General features: G+C 54.4%; 5 protein-coding genes across 5 annotated transcripts; 3 read left to right on the top strand and 2 right to left on the bottom strand.

Annotated features, from left to right (window-relative positions):
• The first annotated feature begins 479 nt into the window (after window positions 1-479).
• COCSUDRAFT_52836 (ferredoxin reductase-like protein) lies at window positions 480-2363 on the top strand. Its single transcript, XM_005649813.1, has 6 exons — window positions 480-684; window positions 842-1140; window positions 1232-1377; window positions 1459-1560; window positions 1666-1722; window positions 1992-2363. The coding sequence occupies exons 1-6, from the start codon at window positions 515-517 to the stop codon at window positions 2118-2120; spliced, it is 903 nt and encodes a 300-aa protein (XP_005649870.1). The 5' UTR covers window positions 480-514; the 3' UTR covers window positions 2121-2363.
• Window positions 2364-2835: 472 nt separating this feature from the next.
• Window positions 2836-5476, top strand: COCSUDRAFT_65192 (cyclin-dependent kinase 1). The gene is made up of 8 exons (XM_005649812.1): window positions 2836-3016; window positions 3120-3202; window positions 3358-3409; window positions 3522-3611; window positions 3712-3885; window positions 4005-4115; window positions 4363-4590; window positions 5063-5476. The coding sequence occupies exons 1-8, from the start codon at window positions 2903-2905 to the stop codon at window positions 5156-5158; spliced, it is 948 nt and encodes a 315-aa protein (XP_005649869.1). The 5' UTR covers window positions 2836-2902; the 3' UTR covers window positions 5159-5476.
• A 3556-nt stretch (window positions 5477-9032) lies between these two features.
• Window positions 9033-11986, bottom strand: COCSUDRAFT_61546 (kinase-like protein; the record flags this gene model as incomplete). Its single annotated transcript, XM_005649811.1, has 6 exons — window positions 9033-9241; window positions 9585-9807; window positions 10087-10277; window positions 10400-10539; window positions 10624-11626; window positions 11773-11986. The coding sequence occupies 6 exons, from the start codon at window positions 11984-11986 to the stop codon at window positions 9033-9035; spliced, it is 1980 nt and encodes a 659-aa protein (XP_005649868.1).
• A 1279-nt stretch (window positions 11987-13265) lies between these two features.
• Window positions 13266-13887, top strand: COCSUDRAFT_61545 (hypothetical protein; the record flags this gene model as incomplete). Its single annotated transcript, XM_005649810.1, has 2 exons — window positions 13266-13272; window positions 13658-13887. 2 exons carry the CDS (start codon window positions 13266-13268, stop codon window positions 13885-13887), a joined length of 237 nt encoding a protein of 78 aa, XP_005649867.1.
• A 243-nt stretch (window positions 13888-14130) lies between these two features.
• On the bottom strand, window positions 14131-19429 carry COCSUDRAFT_65191 (hypothetical protein; the record flags this gene model as incomplete). The annotated part of the gene is made up of 15 exons (XM_005649809.1): window positions 14131-14479; window positions 14671-14897; window positions 15044-15190; window positions 15330-15479; window positions 15717-15845; window positions 16031-16234; window positions 16355-16510; window positions 16899-17069; window positions 17207-17297; window positions 17432-17631; window positions 17760-17944; window positions 18069-18225; window positions 18552-18684; window positions 18952-19216; window positions 19339-19429. 15 exons carry the CDS (start codon window positions 19427-19429, stop codon window positions 14320-14322), a joined length of 2466 nt encoding a protein of 821 aa, XP_005649866.1. The 3' UTR covers window positions 14131-14319.
• Window positions 19430-19591: the final 162 nt, after the last annotated feature.

Here is a 19591-nt window from a genome sequence, read left to right as displayed (position 1 = left end):
TCAGCTGTCCGACCTGAGCCACAAAAAGTGCACTATATTGATTTATATTGCTAGCAGCTGCGAGGTCCGTTACATGATGAGAACTTCTGAAGAACGTCGACATAGCATCCACTAAACACCTTCAAGGAAGGCCGCCACATCCTCAATAAATACTGCCTTTGGGACATGAACCATCTCGCTGCTACTAGTTGCTGGCGCAATTGAATCTTCCGTACTGCCAGACTCCTCTGCCTTCGCTTCCATGACTTTGATCAATAGTCAGATCAGAGGCTGCAAAGGAAAGATCCTGTATGGAGAGCTTCCGTATCGCCTTCGGGAGTTGTAGTTAGGATGCCTGAGGGCTTCTTGCCAATAGAACTGATTGAATTGAAAGGAAAAGTGGAAGTTGAAATGAAACGCCCTGCGATCTCGGCCCCGCCTCTCCTTCTTTCGGCGTCAATAATGTATGCACTAAAGTCTCATTTGCGAACCTGTGTAATGTCATTTTGAGGCCATAAATTGACTGATTTGCATCATGGCAACCTCATATGTCCACAGAGGACCGTGTGCAGGGTCTCTGGTGGGCCCATGCAGGAGCTGGCTTGCACCAAGCTCGTCTCTGCGAGCATGCCGTTCGATTACACAACAGAGAGGATTATGTTGGACTAACATGGCGCGTTCCTCAAAGCAGCACAGTCTTAGCAGGTTGCCGCACGATTACCTTCATCATGGAGTTGCAGACAAGACAGGGTCAGCAAATTGATGCACCAAGTTGCAATGATCCATGATCTATCGATCGACTACTGTTCTAGATATGGCTGTCAGAGATTCTTTTGAGCTGAAAGCTGGCGTGATCGTGCAGAAAACACGGCAGACAGCAACAGATGAAGGTGTGCGCTGGCTGGGGAGCTGAGATTGAGTGGAGCAGAGGCACTATTGTGGAGACCAGCAAAGCTGCAGAAGGGCTTGTGCGGTTGACGGTAGATATTGGTCAGCTAGCAAAAGGGTACACGAAGGGTGGCCAGTATTTACAGCTGAAAGTGGGTGACAGCAAGCCTGGCTATTTCGCAATAGCATCAGCACCATCGCCAGAGCGCCCAATTGAGCTGCTGGTGAAGAATCAGGGATCCACAGCTGAGATCCTCTGTGACAGCAAGCCAGGTCTGTCCATTCTACGTCAGGGACTCATGAGCGCTTAATTCATATCCCACTTTCGCACGTGATGCTGATCCTCTTTCTCTTCATGGTGCAGGTGATGAGGTCGACGTGAGCCCTGTGATGGGCAAGGGCTTTTCCTTGGATAGGGCGGCGCCGGAGCAGGCTCCGGACCTTTTCATTTTTGCTACTGGGACAGGAATTAGTCCAGTGAAGGCCCTCATAGAGTCTGGCGAGCTCCAGGTAGATTCCTGATATCCGCGATCAGCTGGACTTCTGTCATATCACTCAGCACAGATAGCTGAAAGTACTGCATGGTTGCAGACGGACAAAAGGAAATCCGTCCGCCTATACTACGGGACCTTCAACCCAGACAGCACAGCATACAGGGAGCTTTTCGCGCAGTGGGAGGAGACTGGTGTCAAGGTGTGGGACGAGCTGGTGTTGTGTGCACAAACTGGTGTTTTCAGGAGAGTGAGCAAGGAGTTCCCAGAGCCAGCAGGATTCACAAAAGTTGGGGTGCACCCACAGGTCATCAATGTCTACTCTGGATTTGGGGACGGCTACGTACAGCACGTGTTTGAGAAGGTGCAGTCATGCGAATTTTAATTTGTAGCAAACATGACTGCTCTATGAGAGGCCGGGGAGGCTCAATTGCAGCAGGGATGGCACTGGGCCAATGCCCCCCAGCCAACAGGGGACACCCCACACAATAGCAGACTGTTGACAAGCGTGGCCTACAGTCTTGCGTGGCAGCTGTCTTCTGCTCTGAGCTTGCAAAAACTGGCAGCAAGGCTTTGGTAGCAGGCAACCAGCAGATGATGAAGTATGACAGTTGATGGGGCTGTGTGATGCAGGATGGCGGCGTTTCAGATGGAGAGCACACAGCGGTGATCCTCTGTGGCCAAAAAGAAATGGCCGAGGCCATCACTGCTATTGTTGAGAAGAAGGGCGTCAAGAAGGACTTTATCCTGACGAACTTCTGATCGCAGTGCACAATGATAATTGTTTGACAGCCAGGCTGTCAGCTACACATTGGTGGGTTCCGAACAGAACAGAGTCTGCTGTTCAACAGTAAACTACGGTGGAGCGCAAGGAGTGTATTATTTGGAAGTAACATTCTGGCACAAGCCTACTGAAGCACGTCTGACTTAGTCGGACAGCTGGCCAGCTATAGCTACCACTCATCATGATGGTCAAGGAAAGTATGTGTAAATGACTTCAAGTTCTATGTTATCAATGTCCATGTCCATTAAATATCAGTAAATTCAATAAGTTGTTGCAGCACTGCTGCGGTAGCCAGCTATAGCTGCAGTACCCTCAGCCCTCACTGAGACCCTCATGGCATGAGGGCCTCTGAGTCAGGGCAGCCGCGGCGGCACTGTGCAGTGTTCACTCACACGGTGTGCCACCGTGGCATGTGACATGTGCATGCATGCGCACTGCGTGGCATGCAGTAGTAGGTAGTTCATGCTCCCAGGTGCAATTAGCTCCCAGCTGGCAGAAAAGGGCAATTGATGTTCTCTGTATGCAAATCCTCCAAAGGAAATTGAAGACTATTGCAGCCCTATTCTGGGTCACATCCTTGTCACAATGCTTTGGTTCTGCCACGTGTCCGGCTGTGCCAGGTGGCATGGTCCAAATTTTGAAGTCGGGCCAAAGCAGCTGACGAAGGTCTCAACCCGTCCATAAAGAAAGCCACTACAATCGACGTGCCCCGGTCTTTTCTGCCACTTCAGAAAGCTCTCAACGCAAAGTTACTGAAGCAATGGAGCAATACGAGAAGCTGGAAAAGATTGGCGAAGGGACCTATGGAAAGGTATACAAAGCCAGGGAGAGGAACACAGGCAGACTGGTGGCATTGAAGAAAACGCGGCTAGAAGTGAGTCAAGAGGTCTTTTGCTGTGAATGAAAACCTCCGGAAGGAGCGGATATTGAGGCATTCCCATTAAGCGACCATGCTGAAGGATGAAGTCATGTCACAGATGGAGGAAGAAGGCGTGCCTTCTACAGCCTTGCGCGAGGTGTCGCTGCTTCAAATGCTGAGCGAGAGCAATCACGTGGTGAAGTGAGTACATGTCCCGAGAATGCTGCAGAAAAGAGCCGTTTTTTCATATGTAGGGCATCTTAAGGTTCCATCTCCAGGGACAATCGGCCCGAAACCCCAAGAGTTCCTCGCCCACTATTGCATGGAATCTGAAACGGTTCTGTTTATGTCTGCAGGCTCTTGTGTGTTCAGCACGTGGAAGAGCACAAAAAGCCAGTTCTCTACCTGGTAAGAGAGACCATTGGTGCTCGGTTGGCCTGTGAAGCACTGCCTTGATTGACAAAAAAATCTGCCGGTGATTGGGATTTTGGATAACCTGAGAGTGCTCTTCGTGCAACAGGTGTTCGAATTTCTGAGCACAGACTTGAAAAAGTACATGGAGCGAACAGGGAAAGGCCCAGAAAACCCTCTACCCCCAGCTCTCGTCAAGGCGAGAACCCAATTGCTACAATCTGCTTAAAGTTTCTTACAGAGTGCTGTGGGTGGATCCCCTTGTATTTCTGATAGTAAGTAGGTGTCTCTGTGCGCAGAGCTTCATGTACCAGTTGATCAAGGGCGTGGCACACTGCCATAAGCATGGTGTCATGCACCGGGATCTGAAGCCACAAAACCTGCTGGTGGACGACAGCCAGGACTGCCTCAAGATTGCAGACCTGGGACTTGGCCGCGCCTTCAGTGTACCCATCAAGAGCTACACACATGAGGTCCGCCCTTGATCTTATATGTCACTGAAATTCACACTTTCTGCTCCTCAAAGGTTCCCCACCCAGGGCAGCTGTGTGGTCCATGTCTCACTGCATGACTAAAAAATTTTGGTATGCAGATTGTGACGCTGTGGTACAGAGCGCCAGAGGTGCTGCTCGGCACGACGCACTACTCGCCCGCAGTGGACATGTGGAGCGTGGCCTGCATCTTCGCCGAGCTCGTGCGCAAGGTGTGCAATCTCCCTCAACATGCTGTGGCAAGCTTTAAGCTGCCCTATTCATCCAAGCAATCCCCTCCTATATCCGCAGCATGCCGCAAATATCTCCGCTGGCTCCTGTTGTCAAAAGGCTTCATCCTACCATTCATTGATTGTTGCAGTCAGATGTGGGACGGTGAGAGGTCCTTGAAGTCACCGCCATGCTGGGGAGTACGCAGTGGAGGGGCACATTACATGAGATGTGCGGGGGTGGGGTCAGGTGCCGCTGTTCCCTGGTGACAGCGAGCTGCAGCAGCTGCTACACATCTTCAAGCTGCTGGGGACGCCGACGGAGGCGGAGTGGGCGGGCGTGTCCAAGCTGCGCGACTGGCACGAGTTCCCCAACTGGAAGAAGCAGGACCTGTCCAAGCACTTCCCCACGCTCGGCGCTGACGGCATTGACCTCATGGAGCTCATGTTCGCCTACACCCCCTCCCAGCGCATCACGGTCCGCGACCACCCACTTCTGTTGGTTTTACATGCATTGCACATACTCAATTACCATCATGTCTTGCTAAGGATAAAAAAGACCGCGCCTTCAAATGGCAAGCATATCAATTCTAATGCAACCCTTCCAGCGCATCAGAGTCCGCGGCCATCCTGTCCTGTTGCATGCATTGCACATGCTGAATCATTCAGGAAAGTTCAACGCAGCTGCAACCCTATTCACTGCCTGCCTGCGTGAGTCCATTCGGGTAACCCATTTCGCTGCTCATCTGTAGAGCTTTGCGCTCCTACATCCATGCTTATGGTTGATGGGCTATGTCACAGATGGGTTGGGGATCTTGCCCCCAAGGTGCCGGCAGTGCGGTTGGGCCCTCTTACATGGCAGGCATGCCTGCATCATAGCCAGGCTAGGCAGACTTGAATCACTGTCAGTAAATAGGAGCTGAAGATGTACATGCTATTTGTGGGTGCAGGCAAGGGATGCGCTGGAGCACCCTTACTTCGATGACCTGGACAAGGCGGAGGTGGACAAGCTTGAGAATGAGGCCATCCGTGTGCATGAGGGGTGACGACCGCGAAGACTCTTTGTGCTGTTGATGTTCTCTCAAGAGAGATCTGATCAAGACCTCAAGCAATGGCATTTCATGTTTTTGATTTCGCATTCTGCCTCCCATGAGAATTCTTCAAACAGAGTTCGAACTGATGGTCCTGTCTATGACTCAATGGGACAGGACATGATGTGAAGGTTGCCCTGCCCCGCAAACGTCTCTTTTTGCAGCATCAGAGATTTGTCATGGTATTGAAGGTGTCTTCTGGACGACTGAAGCAGCACTCACCAGATCTGCTAGACTTTCTCTTGTGAATTGCAAACAAGCAGCTACAAGCGCATGTTGCAAGCATCGTTTGACACAGAAAGCCCTGCATGCTGGTAGGCGTAAGGGCGAATGTGCTCGCAATCTTGTGCATGCTTACCATGTCAGCTGGTGGGCTGCCATGCGTTGACACTAAAGTTGAGTATTGAATTTTAGACTACACCATATTTCTGCACCAAGATACTCTCAAAGAATGCATGTTCCAAATAGGCACACCTGGACTGGCAGGTGTTCAGGGGTTAATTGCAATCAGGCAAAAACTGCAGGTGGTGATACTGCTATCTCCCCAAAAGTCCGGACAGCTTGTGTGGGGAAAGTGCCCCAATTTCCAGGAAATGTATGCCGGGGTGGACATTGCACACACTATTACGCAACACTGCCACGACTTGCTTTGGTCACTCATCCTGTGATGGCTTCTCCTCTGTCACTGCTCTTAGCTGGAAGGGAACGCTGGTGATCGATGCCCTTGGCGTTCTCCTAGTTGAGACGACCGACAGCCATTGAGAGTCCAGGGCGTGGACGCGGTTTGACGCATCAATGCCGCATTGCCATGACATCCACAAACGCTGCAGGGACGGCAACTGTACGCTATACCATAGAATACTCGATTCTATCTGATTCAAGGAGCGTGTTGTATGAGAAGCCACATGAGCGCAAAGATCGACAGCGTTCTGTCAGCTCGCCAAAACGTTGTGTTGCAAACGGGCTTGCCGCAGAATTCCTAAATCTCGACTTGTTGATCCCTGTGCTCCAGACCGCTATCGTCGATAATGGATACGGTTGAGCAGGACTTTGGGAGGCTGGTGCAGCGGCACTCGTTCTATCCTGTCTTCTGAGGGTAAGTTTGAGTGAGTCAAATAAGGGTGACTCCTACCATATCGTGGGAATCACTCATAAGTGCACCAACCCTGTTCCTGATGTGTGCACAGGCTGAAACGCAGAAGAACCGTGGTGGTCATTATCCTTTGGCTACTCTACTTGTGCACGAGTGGAAGATCATGCAGCCGCTGTTACAGCTACTGCAAAGAACTGAGCTCCGAGAGATTCAACGCCTTCCAAGCCCCAGCAGTGCAGCTGCAATCCTTATCTTTGTCCTGCTGGAAAGCTGCGTCCAATCCATTCACACAGAGTTTGTGAGGCTTGATGGTCCAGGGCAGCTGACAGATGCTCTTCAAACATTCCCGGCAACCGATTTGCAGCCAATGCCTTATGGGTCCTCGCAACAGGCCCATACGGTTTGGAGGTTGTGTCCGAGATACCTGGCGTGGTCACAAACCTGTGCAATTGCTTGAAGATGCTGTCCTGACTTCCTATTAAACATTATTCATTGAACTTTGGTCCGTGACTTCCTTGCGTCTACATCACAAGCTCAGTTTGGCAAGCTTTTCTGCAGGCAAATGAGGGGATCGCTGCGCTCGTCAATCTGACATCGGATCGCAGAGTCAAGTTAGCTAAACACACTGCGATTGCTGGCGTCAATTTTGGAGCATTTTTCTTGCAGAAGACCAGGGGTGATGTTCTCTGCTACCCACTCAAATGTTTGCTGAGATCCACATCACGTGCCATTGCATGCTATTGCTTTACTTTACCATGTAGTAGTCATCCTAGTTGATGGTGTGCTGATGTATCTCCAGGTCAGATTCATGTGGCAGCCCTTGCCTCTTCTCTTCTTCCCCTTCAACTTCCCAATCTTGCACAGATACACCTTTCTTTTATTCTATTCACATTTATATTTCTGTGGCATTTCTTTGTTCGCAATGATCAAGGTGCTTTTGTCAGCCCGTGTGCGTACACAAGATGTAGGTGCCTTTGCAGGTCGCTGTCAGAACCCAGTGGGGGAGGCCAAGCATGCAGGAGCCAAAGATACACTCCGTAAGCTAGCCAGCGTAAATGGGAGGATATCAGCAGTGGCAACAGCGGTGCTGGCAGCCATGCACAACAATGCTTTAGAGATGGAGCAGCCTGTGATTGAGGGCGCCAAGGAAGATGAAGGTGGCGTCCTGTGCGAGCTGTTCTCTATGCATGACAGTAGTACAATGCAAGAATGGAGTGGAAAACAGGTCATGAGGAGCAGGTTTGTCAACGTATTTACTGAGAGAATTGTCCCTGCACTGTGCAGGTGGCAGACAAAAGAGTCTCTAGGACTTGAAGCATGCCTCGGCCCTGCTGGCATATGCATGCTGCACCCTGAGCAAGCTGCTTCCAGCCCTAAGTCAAGTCGCGCGTGCAAATTTGCTCGTTTGCTCTGGAGGGCTTGCAAAGTCTTATATGTACATTGCCCTTCAACCTTGGAAACCTGAACAATAATGACCAGTAGGAGCAGTACTGGTGCCCCATTGTCATGCATGCCAAATAACAATCGATATCGTATGACAGGACATGACTTGGAGCATGAGGCATCATATGTTACTGTTGCCACTGGCATATATCATATAATACTAGTGCGCTGCTGGCCATGAGCCAGCTGGGCAGGCATGGTCATGACAATCGTGATCATGAGATGCTAGACAGTAGCAAGAGATTTGTCCAGGCTGGGCAGACCTAATCCGACATGAACGAAGGCAATTTTCCAGCGCGGCGGCTGTCAGTGGCATGACTCTTCCCGGCAAAGAGAAACTGTATACAATTGTAGATAATCACATAGTGACCCAAGCTATCCGTCCAGCGTATGAGCAATGATATCCACCTGCAGGAGACTTGTGCGTTCTGTGTTGTCCAATATAGTCCTTACATATACATAGCCAACACCCGTGCGTGGTTCAGCTTCTAAAGGAGCACATTTGTTCAAATTGCTGCAGCAACATGTACTGCTCAGAATTGATAACGAAGTTTTCCAACATTTAACTGTCTTCAGAATGTTGGATAAAAACACATCTACGGTACTACGAATGTAAGTGTTTTGGATTTTGAGATCAGTCTCTTGAGGTCTGACCCTTTAACGGGCAGCAAATATTGGGCATGGCCTTCATGACAATCAAGGCGAATATTGAGACACCAACAATTCTAACTGGAGGCTCAACAACAGCACTACACCAGATGTGCCAATTTGCCAGACAGTAGCCTCGGACACCTCTGATATCAAACTAGCATCGTCTATGCCAATCAGAGTCATGGCTTGACATAACTGGCTATAGATTTCTATTTAAAAGGGGACCAACAATAAAGCCAACCCAAGAATATTCTTTCATGCGCCTCTGTCATCAATTAGTGATTGCGGTCAGCGCAACAACCACACAAGCTTCATTCATCAGAGTCCTAAGATACTGCAAACTTATCATCTCTTCTCTCACCAAGTCGGTGCTCCACGGACACACCAAAGACACATCTTTGGCAGCCACACTGCCGGCGCCAGAGACTCGAATGCTGCTGACAAACTGCCAGCCATCTTGCAGGAAGACAAACCAACTTAAGCTATATCTTGGGCACGCAGGTTCCACAGGTGTGCAGTCTTGATCATCTGTGGGTCATGCGCGGCCTCGTACTGACACAAGTATTTTCTCTAAAGAAAGGGTGGAGATGTCTTGAAGAAGTTCAGAACGACGTACTGACCGCCAACCCGGTGAGTTCTAAACTAGTAGTGGTGCAGGATGAGAGCGGTCATGTCATCCGATGCCATCAGCTCCTTGCCGCTGGGGCGCTTGCAGCGGCCGAGGAACCTCTGCAGCCAGCTCACGACGGCGCTCGATGCAGCCTTCTCGCCAGCCCGCCCCTGCTCTGCCGCATCGGTCCGCCTGACGTCACTTGCTGACCCCAGAGCCTCCACCTGAGTCCCATAGTTGCCTGTCGGCGCAACACACTCACTGTCTCAGTACTAATTCTGCTGTATTGCCCATTAGATGCCTTGGTGCCAGACTCTGCAGGCATTGCCTTGCGGCACATATGAATGATCATAATTTGTCATTATAAATCATTATCATGCTTACACCTTTTGCCTGCCAAGGTGCGTCGGTATACAGACTGTCAGGACCGGGGCTGCAACATATCCTACTCCTTGATGGACTCGCCACGTCCAAGCAAGACCCAATCAATCATGGGCACGGTGCTCAGTGTTTAGCCAAGATATGTTTGTAGCATACTTACATCCCTGGTTTAGCAAAAGCAAATTCGGTGGGGGATGGGGTACCTTGGAAGGGAGCCGGCTGCTGCAGCCACAAGCGCTGCATGGCCTGGAGGGTGCCCTCGACGGCAGCGCCGCCGGCGTCCGATGGCGCGCGAAAGCCGCCGCGGCCGTCGACGGTGATGGAGAAGGTGATGGGCTGCAGGCCCAGCACCCAGGGGTGGCCGCACACGTCCGCCGCCGTCGCCCGCTGCGCCGGATCTACCCTCAGCAGCGCTTGCAGCAGCATCTGCACGGCAGCCATGACATGCTGCTCGGAATTGAGAATGGTAACATGATGAGCAATGCATCATGACTGCTCAACGAGGCAGTGAAGGTACTTTTTGCACCTTTTGGTCAAGGCAGTCCAGCCAGCTGAGCCAGCTAAGCTGAGCCACACCCATGCAAAGACAGCACATGACATCTGCTAAACTTCTTAGCTTGTAGGTAATGAGTGGCGATGAAAAAGCACATATAGATGAGCTGTGATATCATCGATGACGCTGGGGGGTGTGGGAAAGCTGCACACCTGGGCAGAGCGGGGGATGGGCGAGGAGGCCTGGTGCGCGTCGAGAACGGCGCAGAGGCAGGCAGTCACGCGATGCTGCTGTGCGTCGACGCTGAGCCCCACCCAGCCGCCCTGCCCCAGCAGCCGCTCAAACGGCGGCGCGGCTCCCGTCAGCAGCACAAATAATAGCACGCCCAGGCTCCACATGTCGCCTGGCACAGCCACACTGTGTCAGCACATGCATCATGCACATGCATCTGACTCAGAAGGCCAGCTGTCATGGGAGGGAACCTGACCAGATTGAAGAACAACAGCGTGGGAGAGTGAGACTCACCCGAGGGAGTGTACGGGATCTTGACGTTGGGAAAAGCGCGCAGAATTTCCGGAGCCTGGTAGTGGGGGTCTCCTACTTTGGCCGCATCAAAGAAGGAGCCCGTGCAGTCCAGCACCGCTGTACACCCTCCCTCTGCCAGCCTGCAAGAACCCATGCACATCAGCACACAAAGCACAGTTCGTGCTCATGTCAAAGATTGCATGCGCGAGCACAGAAGCTCGGACAGGTGCCCAGAGCCGTGCCTGGCAGTGTCAAAGCAGGGGTGCTCCCCGAGCACGACGGTGCAGACGCTGACGTGGCGGTGCACCAGGCCGTCCTCATGCATGCGCAGCAGAGCGTACGCCACGTTCGCCACCACTGACCGCGCCGCCTCATCCGACAGGCCGGCCGGCGCCCCCCGCATCACCTCCCAGAGGCCTCCCGGCCGCCACCTCCCCTGATTGGGGGACCCCTGATCGCCGCCACCCATGCGCACGTCGCCACCAACGGCACAACAGCCGGGCAGCGAGGGGCATGCGTACTGCGTAGGGGCCTCGTCCAGCCGCTGCAGCCGCTGTGCATCGGCCGCCGCGGCGAAGGCCGCGCTCAGGCAGCGCCGCGCGCGCGGGGGCGGCTTCCCGCTGGCGTGCCGCCGCCGCGGCTGCCGCACGCGGTCCTCCGTCGCCAGCTCGTGCGGCCCGGCCGCTCTCCGCACCCCTTGCCCCCACGGCGCACCCTCGTAGTCCCCTTCCTCTGCTGCGGACATGGCGCTATTCTCACGATGCTGCCCCTCCTGGTGCCAGCCGCCGGCCTCTGCTGCACTGCCGTGCGCGGCGGCCAGGCGCCGCTGCTGCAGCCGCCGCAGGTGCTCCCGCTGGCGCAAGGGGTGCTCCTGGAGGCCAGCCTCCTGCTGCGCGCTGAACGCGGCCTCGAAGATTTCTGACTGCGCGCTGTCCCAGCGCTCGGCCAGCAGGCCGCCAGCGTGGCCGTCCCCGTGCGTGCGCGTCCCGGTGCTGCTGCCGGAGCCGTCGGAGCCCCAGCTGCCGCGCTCGACTCCCAGGTCCGGGGGCCCGCTGTGCGGCTGGCCACTGCATGCGAGGCTGCCGGCGGCGTGCCATGCGCGGTCTTGCTGCAGGTAGGCCAGCTCGGAGGAGGCTGAGTCGTAGCGCAGGATGGCACGATCTGCCGCCGCATCGGCGGCGGTGCCTGGATGCGGCCTGCTGTGGTGGAGCGGCCCACCATGCATGCCTACAGCAGGAGTGCAGACCGCCTCATTAGAGAAGGCTTGGATACCAGAAGACGACCGTTCTTCACCACAGGCCAGGTTAGAGACATTTCAGCATGCATGGATGCGACAGCCTTTGGATCCCAATACAACTGGTGAAGGGACTCACCCCCTCTGGAGCATGTAGAGGCGTGGTGGGCATGAGGCCTGATGATGTCCTCTGCGCTTGGTACCGGTGCAGAGTAGCAGCGCTGCGGCTCTGCACCCGCATGGAACCTGCCGCTGGTGGAAGCGGCTGCACCCCAGGCTGACTCAGAGTCTGCGCTATCAGGAGGCGCTCGTCGAGCATCTGCAAAGGGCCCTGTTGTTGCATGCGGCTGCATCCTATGAACTCCCACAATGCGACCGGGCCAGGCGGCTGGTCCCGGCCTGGCTTGGCTGTGTAAGCTCGAGTGTTCATCCTGCTGCAAAAGCGCAGGGTGCCAGCGGACAGATGGGCCAGCTTGCGGGGGCTCACTCAAGCGCTGAACTTCCATGCTGTTCTGCCTACATTTGCGTTGCCCTGGTCCCCTTTTCAACCTGCAAGCACCTGCACAGTAAGAAGCCTGAAGGAGAAGAAAGAGAATCTCATATTGCGCTGTCACAGTTCTCTTGCCCTGCCAGCATCTTGTTATATCTTCTACAGAAATATTGTAAGCTACTCTTAAGCAGACGCAGTGTTTAGGAAAAGATGAGCAAACAACCCTCTGAAATGTTATAAATATAGACGACCGCAATGACTGAGAAATTATAAGTTCTGAGTAATCCTTGCAGCTCATTTATGTAGGGTTGCACACCTACGATGTACGCAGCTCCAGTCGTCCTCGTTCGATAGCCCTCACTTGATATATATCCACTGCACACCAGAAAGATCTATACCTAGCGATCTCTGCCGCCCATGGCCAGACTTCTTGATACCGACGCGGTCAAAGCTGAGGCTGAACAGGGTGAATAGTTACGAAAGCAACAAGGCTTGTGTGCAAGACAATAGTCTAAAAGACCAGCTCTGCTCAATATTACCAAGCTGCACATTTATTCAGTCGTGGGCGCCCAACACCGGGATCTTCTTCCGGCGAATTGCTCGTAAATTTCAAACCCACACCCGCCGAATTGATTATAATTCAGTACCCTAGCCAGCTTCCAAGCATGTGGCAGCTGGAGGACGGGAGGCCATTCTGCCGGTGTTCTCCGCATTCACTATCGCTGTTAGCGTGATTGTCCCTCAAGAACACAAGTAGATACCACTTCGATAAGAAGCAATGTGCCTTCGTCCCAAATAGTCGGATAATTCCCGGCATCGATGTCATCGATCTTCGGGATCTTCTTTGTGGGCAACTCATTTCCTATTCCAGACAGCAGCTTCACTAGAGTCGATCCAACGCACTGGGTACATCCAATGTCTGTGCTTGAGTGTATGCATCCAAAAAGCAATGTACCCTTTCTAGAATCTGCAGATTTGTCTCTAGTCAATACGTCGGAGACTTTCTGATTACAGGTCCTCGATATCGGAGCGGCAGTCACTCCTGACCACACTAGTTTGAAAGAAGTGGCGCTCTTCCTGACACAGGCGCAAGTTCTGCCGGCTGACAGTGCTCTTGGACTCTATATCTCCATTGGCAACGAATGGCAGGTAGCCTCTTAGAGCTTTGCAAAGGGCTGCTGAGCGATCCAATGCATTGTTGAAGATCATTTTGAACAGGACGTGTCTTTCTTTTACGTGATCTGGTTGTGTTCTCAAGGCATGCTTGTATGTGTTTTCCAGTGGCGGGGCTATGTCAGCAACAGTCACCCTTCAGAGGTGCTCCCCCTGCAATGGCCAGAAATCCCCGGAGGCAGTATCACCGGCAGAGGCACATCCATCCAGCTGGGTGTGTCAGTAGAGCCCCTGGGTAAAGCTCTGCTGCAGAAATCCACAACCAGAACAATATGTGCATTGGAGGATGTGATGCGCAGCTGCTTACGATCCAGAGCCTTGTGACAGGCACATGCTCATTTGTTGTGTTTGATGGCTGCAGCGGAAGTTCTTCAGAGGGAGGGCACAAAGCTGGCCAGCCGGCAAGAATTTGCCAAGCGAGTTGCAATGGACCTCTTCCGATACATGGAGAGCTTCAATAAGGGCGTGTCAGGCGACATGCTGGTTCTCCCGACAAACTGCTTGGAGCGCTGGTTCATGAAGTTTGATGACAAGTTCAGAAGGAACCCAGATTTCCTGATGCAGACCGGGGAGAAAGTGCCCGGCACATAGAAGCCAGCTCAGAAAACCAAGACCTGGGAACACTCTATCAGTTGTCAAACTTGAATATATTTATCATGAAGTGATTCGACAAGAAAAAATGAATCTGCATTAATGGTGCCCGCGGACGTGGCGTGCTCACAAGCGCTTTTAATCACGTGATGCACATCTGGAAATGTGCACATGTACATGCATGCAAGCCAGATTGCACGTCTGCAACAGACTTCACCAGAAAGCAAACTTTGCTGAGTACCTGCCAGAAGTTACATTCTTCTTCAAAGGGTCAGAAATTCTGAGTCAGAATGCAATTCCAATGGAGCAATATTTGATACGTGTGTATCACCCAAAGAGTCCCTACCATAGACAGATGTGTTTCATGATCATCAGGTAAAGTGCAGAAGAAATCAAGGTCAAATGCATGCCTAAATTAAAAAAAAAGGACACCTACAAATCCAGGCCCATGCGTCGGAGCCTTTCAGCAGCCATTTCTTGGACGCGCTCCTCAGAGAGCTCATCAGGCTGCAACATCCAGGACGTGACACCCAGGATGAGGCACAGAAAGAGGGCGAGCACCAGGGCAACCGGCCCATACTCCACCAGCTTCCTGCAGCACAGGAAGTCCATTGGACATTACCATCCATAACCACATTTACATGTCAGCTCAAGATGGACAGAGCAAGACTCATGCTCAACAAGCAATATGCTCAGGTGCTCTTTTCATGCACCGCAAAAACAAAGGAGGGTGATCCCTCACAGCAGGGAGCAGATGATCCGTGCAGAGGCCAGTCATCTTACCTCTGAATGGCTCGCCTCCTCTCCGCGCGCTCTCGCTCCAAGGCAGCCACCTCTCGTTGGCGCACCCGTTCCTCACGCGACAGCTTCTTCCCTGGCTTGTCTTTGCTGGCCTTGTCGATTGAGAGGGCCTCCGGGCTGTTTGGTGCCGGCGACGGAGGGGTGTCCTTCTCGGGGGAAGCAACTGCTTTCGCTGCATTTGACTGCTCTGCCTTCTGTTTCTTTCCCTCCTGCAACCCAATTTCAGCTGTCAGACATGGTGGTCTTTACTGCCATGCAGCTTTACCATGTTTATAAATACAGTAAAGATTGAACATTTCCACAGCCTAGCATGCAGGACGGCCCTGACCAGAATGCCAAAGATAGGCATCCTGACCTTGATCTGATGGCACTTGGCATCACACTCCAGCAGCTGCACGGCGGTGCTGGCGTCAAAGTCTGCAGGCAGGTGCCGAGCAGCCAGCTGCTGCCTGACGGCGCTGCATGCCCTCTTCTCCCGCATGCGCCGACACGCGCATCGCACCTGTGCACAACACAGTTTCTCACCTCACATAATCGAAAGGAAGGTATGGCAAGGCACACTCTTGTGGGGCAATAGAATATGGGGATGCTTTCTCATGGGCAAGAGCAGTGCTCTGATATTTTGCTGGGTGGAAGCTCACCGTGACTTCCTTCTGGCAGCTGGATGATGCAGGGCATTCACTCAGATGGCAGATAGCCTCGCAATGGTGGGGGCACTCTGGAAGCTTCCTGTAGCAGGGCTTGCCGCAGGACAGCAGAGACTGCAGCTCTGCTCCCGGCTGCCTCCTAGCCTGCAACACCGACAAAATGTCCTAAGGTCTCGAGACATCTTGAATGCAACAAAACCAACGTGCGTTTTTCAGCAACAAGTCTCCTGACAACTCTCTGCATACACAGCATCATAGAGACAAAAGGCAGATGTCAGCTGGCAGTATATTGCAGCGGATGCCAGTGTATATGTATACCTGTTCCAGCATACAGCAAGTGGTGCTGACATTGGAGCGGCCACAATGGCAGGACTCCAGCACCTCCACTTCACAGGGGGGGCAGTCCGAGGTGTGGCACTCGAGGAGGCAGGCATGGCCGCAGGGCCGGTGTCGCTGGCATGTCAGCCCGCACGGCAGGCACCCCTCAATCAAGCCATCAGCCTGCCTCTCCTGCACACAACCATCTCCCCTAATGTACCCCTCATTGGATCAAGACTGTCCTTAGATGCTCGTCCCCAACTTTCATAGAGCTAAGGTAACAACTGCAATGCATGCCACCTTGAAAGTGTGGGGTGGGTTGCAGACACAAGCCCTTGTTTGGAGAATAACAGATTTCCAAACTGTGGGAGTCTCACGCCCAGCAGGTGGCAGGGGCGGGAGCAGGTATGGTTGCCGCAGGGCAGTGGCCGGCCGCAGGGAATGCTGCAGGAGAACGGCGCGGCGGAAGAGCATGGGCACTGCGCAGAGGAGTGGATGCCGAAGCAGTGTACGGTTACCGGCACAGTGCAGGGCGGGCACTGGCTGTCCACTGCCGGCGCAGCCCTCACAGCAAGCGCCACCTGTCCATTAATTTTTTAAATCAGCCCACGCGATTCTTGCCTCTGTGCTCAAAACAGTGCACCGCCGAGCTGGGAACTTGTGGCCTCTCTGACATGTGATTGCAGGAGACAACTGATCACCTGTTGTGCCGGGGGCGTGTAATCGACGAAGACTTTCTTGTGCGAGCGAGCGGAGGGAATGCCCTCTGATGTGGGGGCTGGCGGCGGCTGGAATGCGCGCACGGGTGGCACTGGAGGATGGTGGCAGCTGCTGCTGGAACACACATGCCCACATGCCTGCACACCGCGGTCCTCTTCTCAGCCCAGTCAATGCTGCGTATGCGTCCAATGCAGACAATGTTGATTCGAAAGGTGGCCATCAGGTCCAATCAGGGGACTAATTGGTAAATGGTACAAGATCTGTCGCAAAAAGGTCCAAGGCAAAAGGCAGGGCAAGCCGGGCTGACCTGGGATCTACCACACGGAAGTTGGCAAGGTGGGCATGCGCCAAAATGGCAGCGGTGCGGAGGCTCCTGCCCAGCATGCTGGCAGGTGCGAGGAACAGGGCACGCCTGTCACACAGCAGACCAACATCACACCAAGAACACCACTGCCATGTTGCACAAACAGCACTGCATGGCTATAGTTAATATCAGGCAACGGCGTATGTGCTGAGAGAACTCACCTGGTCGCAGGTGGGCTCCTTGGCGCCCCCCTCGGAGCCGCAGGGCAGTGAGTACGTCGTCCTCCCACAGGCGCACGACACGCTGGCAGTCAGCGGGCAGGGCAGGCAAGCGCCCGCATGGCACGGCGATGGGTCGGTGTGATTGTCGCAGCGCAGCCGCCGACCGCACACCTGTCGCATTTTCCACCCCACTTATATTGTTGCGGCCCCGACAATTCTGCTGAGCATTGCATGCAACACCTGCATAAAACCAAATGGGATGATTGTATAAATCCCAAAAATTCCAACAGCAGCTGTGTGATGGGCACCTGATCACATGGCGGGTGATTGCCGTCACAGCACCGCTTCTTGCATGCATGCCTGCCGCATGCGCGCATGCCTGTGCATCGCCTCTCGCACCTGCCCACAAAATGCCCCACATCAAGACGTCCATCGCAAGATTGACCTATACAACATGCATAGATGATTGTCATCCTGAACAGGGCAGCAGTGCATGCAACAAGGTGACTGGTTGATCTGGGGCGAAAGCCCACCTGAATGGCTCGGCGCAGGGCACCAACTTCTGCATCTTGCCGCAGGCGCAGCTCTTCTCGGAAATCGCTCGGCAGGTGGATGAGCACTCGCCCGGGTGGCACCGGTCCGCACAATGGTGGCGCCCGCAGGACAGCAGCTTCCCACAGGTGGCTCCACACGGCGGAGCAGCCTCGTCACAGGGCAGGTTGCTGTGCGCCACCTGCCATGGCCCCATGCCTTTCAGTGCCGCAACACTTGGACGGCCGTGCTCAAGTGGTGCCAAACATAAAGACAAGCTGTGAGCGGGATATATTAAGGCAGGGAGGGATCAAAGAATGAAAGTCTGACCTTGCCGCAGGGGCAGGTGCGGACGCCGGCTCTGGGGCATTCTCCACATGAGCCCGAGTGGCACACGCGATCGCAGTTACACCGATCGCAGCCCAGCGTCTTGCCGCACACGCGCCCGCAGTTGAAGACGCGCTCCTCGCAGCGCCTCCTCTCTGTCACCGCGCCGCACGCACACGCATACTCGCCTGCAGGGGCACCACCGCCGCCCGCCTCAGCCTTGCTTATTGCTGAAGGGGATGATACCAATTCAAGGTCTTGTATAAGTCAGACACGCTGCTGGTGCAATATGAAGGTGTAAGCGGAGGACACCTGTCAGGCTACAGGATTTGCAGTCGCCCAGGTGGCAGATCGCGGGGCAACGGTGGCCGCAGGGCAGGCGCTTGCCGCAGAGCTTCTTGCAGGACCAGCCCGACGCGGCGCACCGCCGCTCGGCGCTTGCCTTGCCACAGAAGCATGCAGCCATCACCTGCTCACCAACCGCACCGGACGTTTCACCTATTGTGTATGGTCTACAGATCTATATACGCGAAATAAACAAGTCAGGAGGTGCCCTTGAACAGATATTGGCCCCTGCCACTGGTTGTTGGACATGTGGGCCACACAATGTCCTACTCAGTGAGCAAGACACAAGGAAGAGGGTGATTTTAATGACTTGTGGCTTGCCTTGGCAGCGCAGGGTGGGCAGGGCCCGGGGTGGCAGAGCAGGAAGCAGGAGTGGCCGCAGGGCGGGTTGTGCAGGGGCCGCCGGCAAATGGAGCCGCAGGTGTGGGGCAGCAGCCAGGGGTTGAAGACCGGGTCCAGCTCCGCGCTGCACATGCAGCGGTACTCGCTGGGCGCCTCCGCTGCGGTGTACTCCTCACGGCACTTGGGGCATCCCCACACATGCTGCGCCGCCTTGGGCTGCAAGGCCACCGGACCAAGTGACCTGCCATCGCAGACCAGAGGAACCCTTCGCGCCCACCCACTTGTCAAAATTTTGCAGCTCGACCCCTTAGTGCTGCAAAAAAGGCGAGCACACACACGATAGCACCAATCGCCAGAGAGGAATAGATGTGCACGAATCACTGCATGGCTAATGCCGGTGCTCTTTCTCGTTCTGGCTAAATTCAGGCTGAGCACCAGAGCAAAGAGCGCCAGCCAGAAGCCAAGTATGTGTTGCAATCTCGGTCACGACGGCAGGAGTGGGGCGCACAGGTCGGGGTGCTCGGCGGAGGCGCGCGCGGCTGCGGCTGCTTGCTGCAGCTGCTGGTGTCCCCAGGCCTGCGCGCAGATGAGGTGCAGCAGCACGTGGCAGGACCTGCGGCAGGTCCACACGGCCGCGTCCGGCGCGATATTCTCGAGGCACACCAGGCATACGTCCGCACACGCCTGCGTCGAGCTGATCTGCTCGCGCAGCCGGCTGAGGCCCACGCTATAGACCTCCCCCCCGGGCCCCTCCAGCGCCACCGCCGCATCGCCTGCACCACCTCTGGCGCTTCGGGGGAGGGCCAAGACAATTCTGACTGCCCGACGATCGTCATAGTGGTATTGGCGTGCCTTGTTGGACTATATTTTACAAGCATTGTTGGCGGAGCCGCACCGAGACGAGCGGTGTAGTCCCTCAAGATGTCCTCCGCTGCCGCTTGCATGGGCTTGCTTTCCAGGTCTGCGCCTGGCAGTGCTGGCGCCATAGCAGCAAAAGTGTGGACCTCCTGCTTAGTTATCTGGCACTATCGACCCCTCCCGCCTCAACGCTTTCGGCTTGACCGCTGCTCTGCTTCTTCCCCAGCTGGTCGTCAGAGAGGGGGATGGTCTGCAAGGCGCATGATCAGACTCGTGTGCTTGCTGGGACA

This window comes from Coccomyxa subellipsoidea, assembly GCF_000258705.1.
Source record: "Coccomyxa subellipsoidea C-169, whole genome shotgun sequence".
Classification (NCBI taxonomy): domain Eukaryota; kingdom Viridiplantae; phylum Chlorophyta; class Trebouxiophyceae; family Coccomyxaceae; genus Coccomyxa; species Coccomyxa subellipsoidea.
Note: the sequence above shows the minus strand (reverse complement) of the source record. Positions and strands in the feature narration are given on the sequence as shown.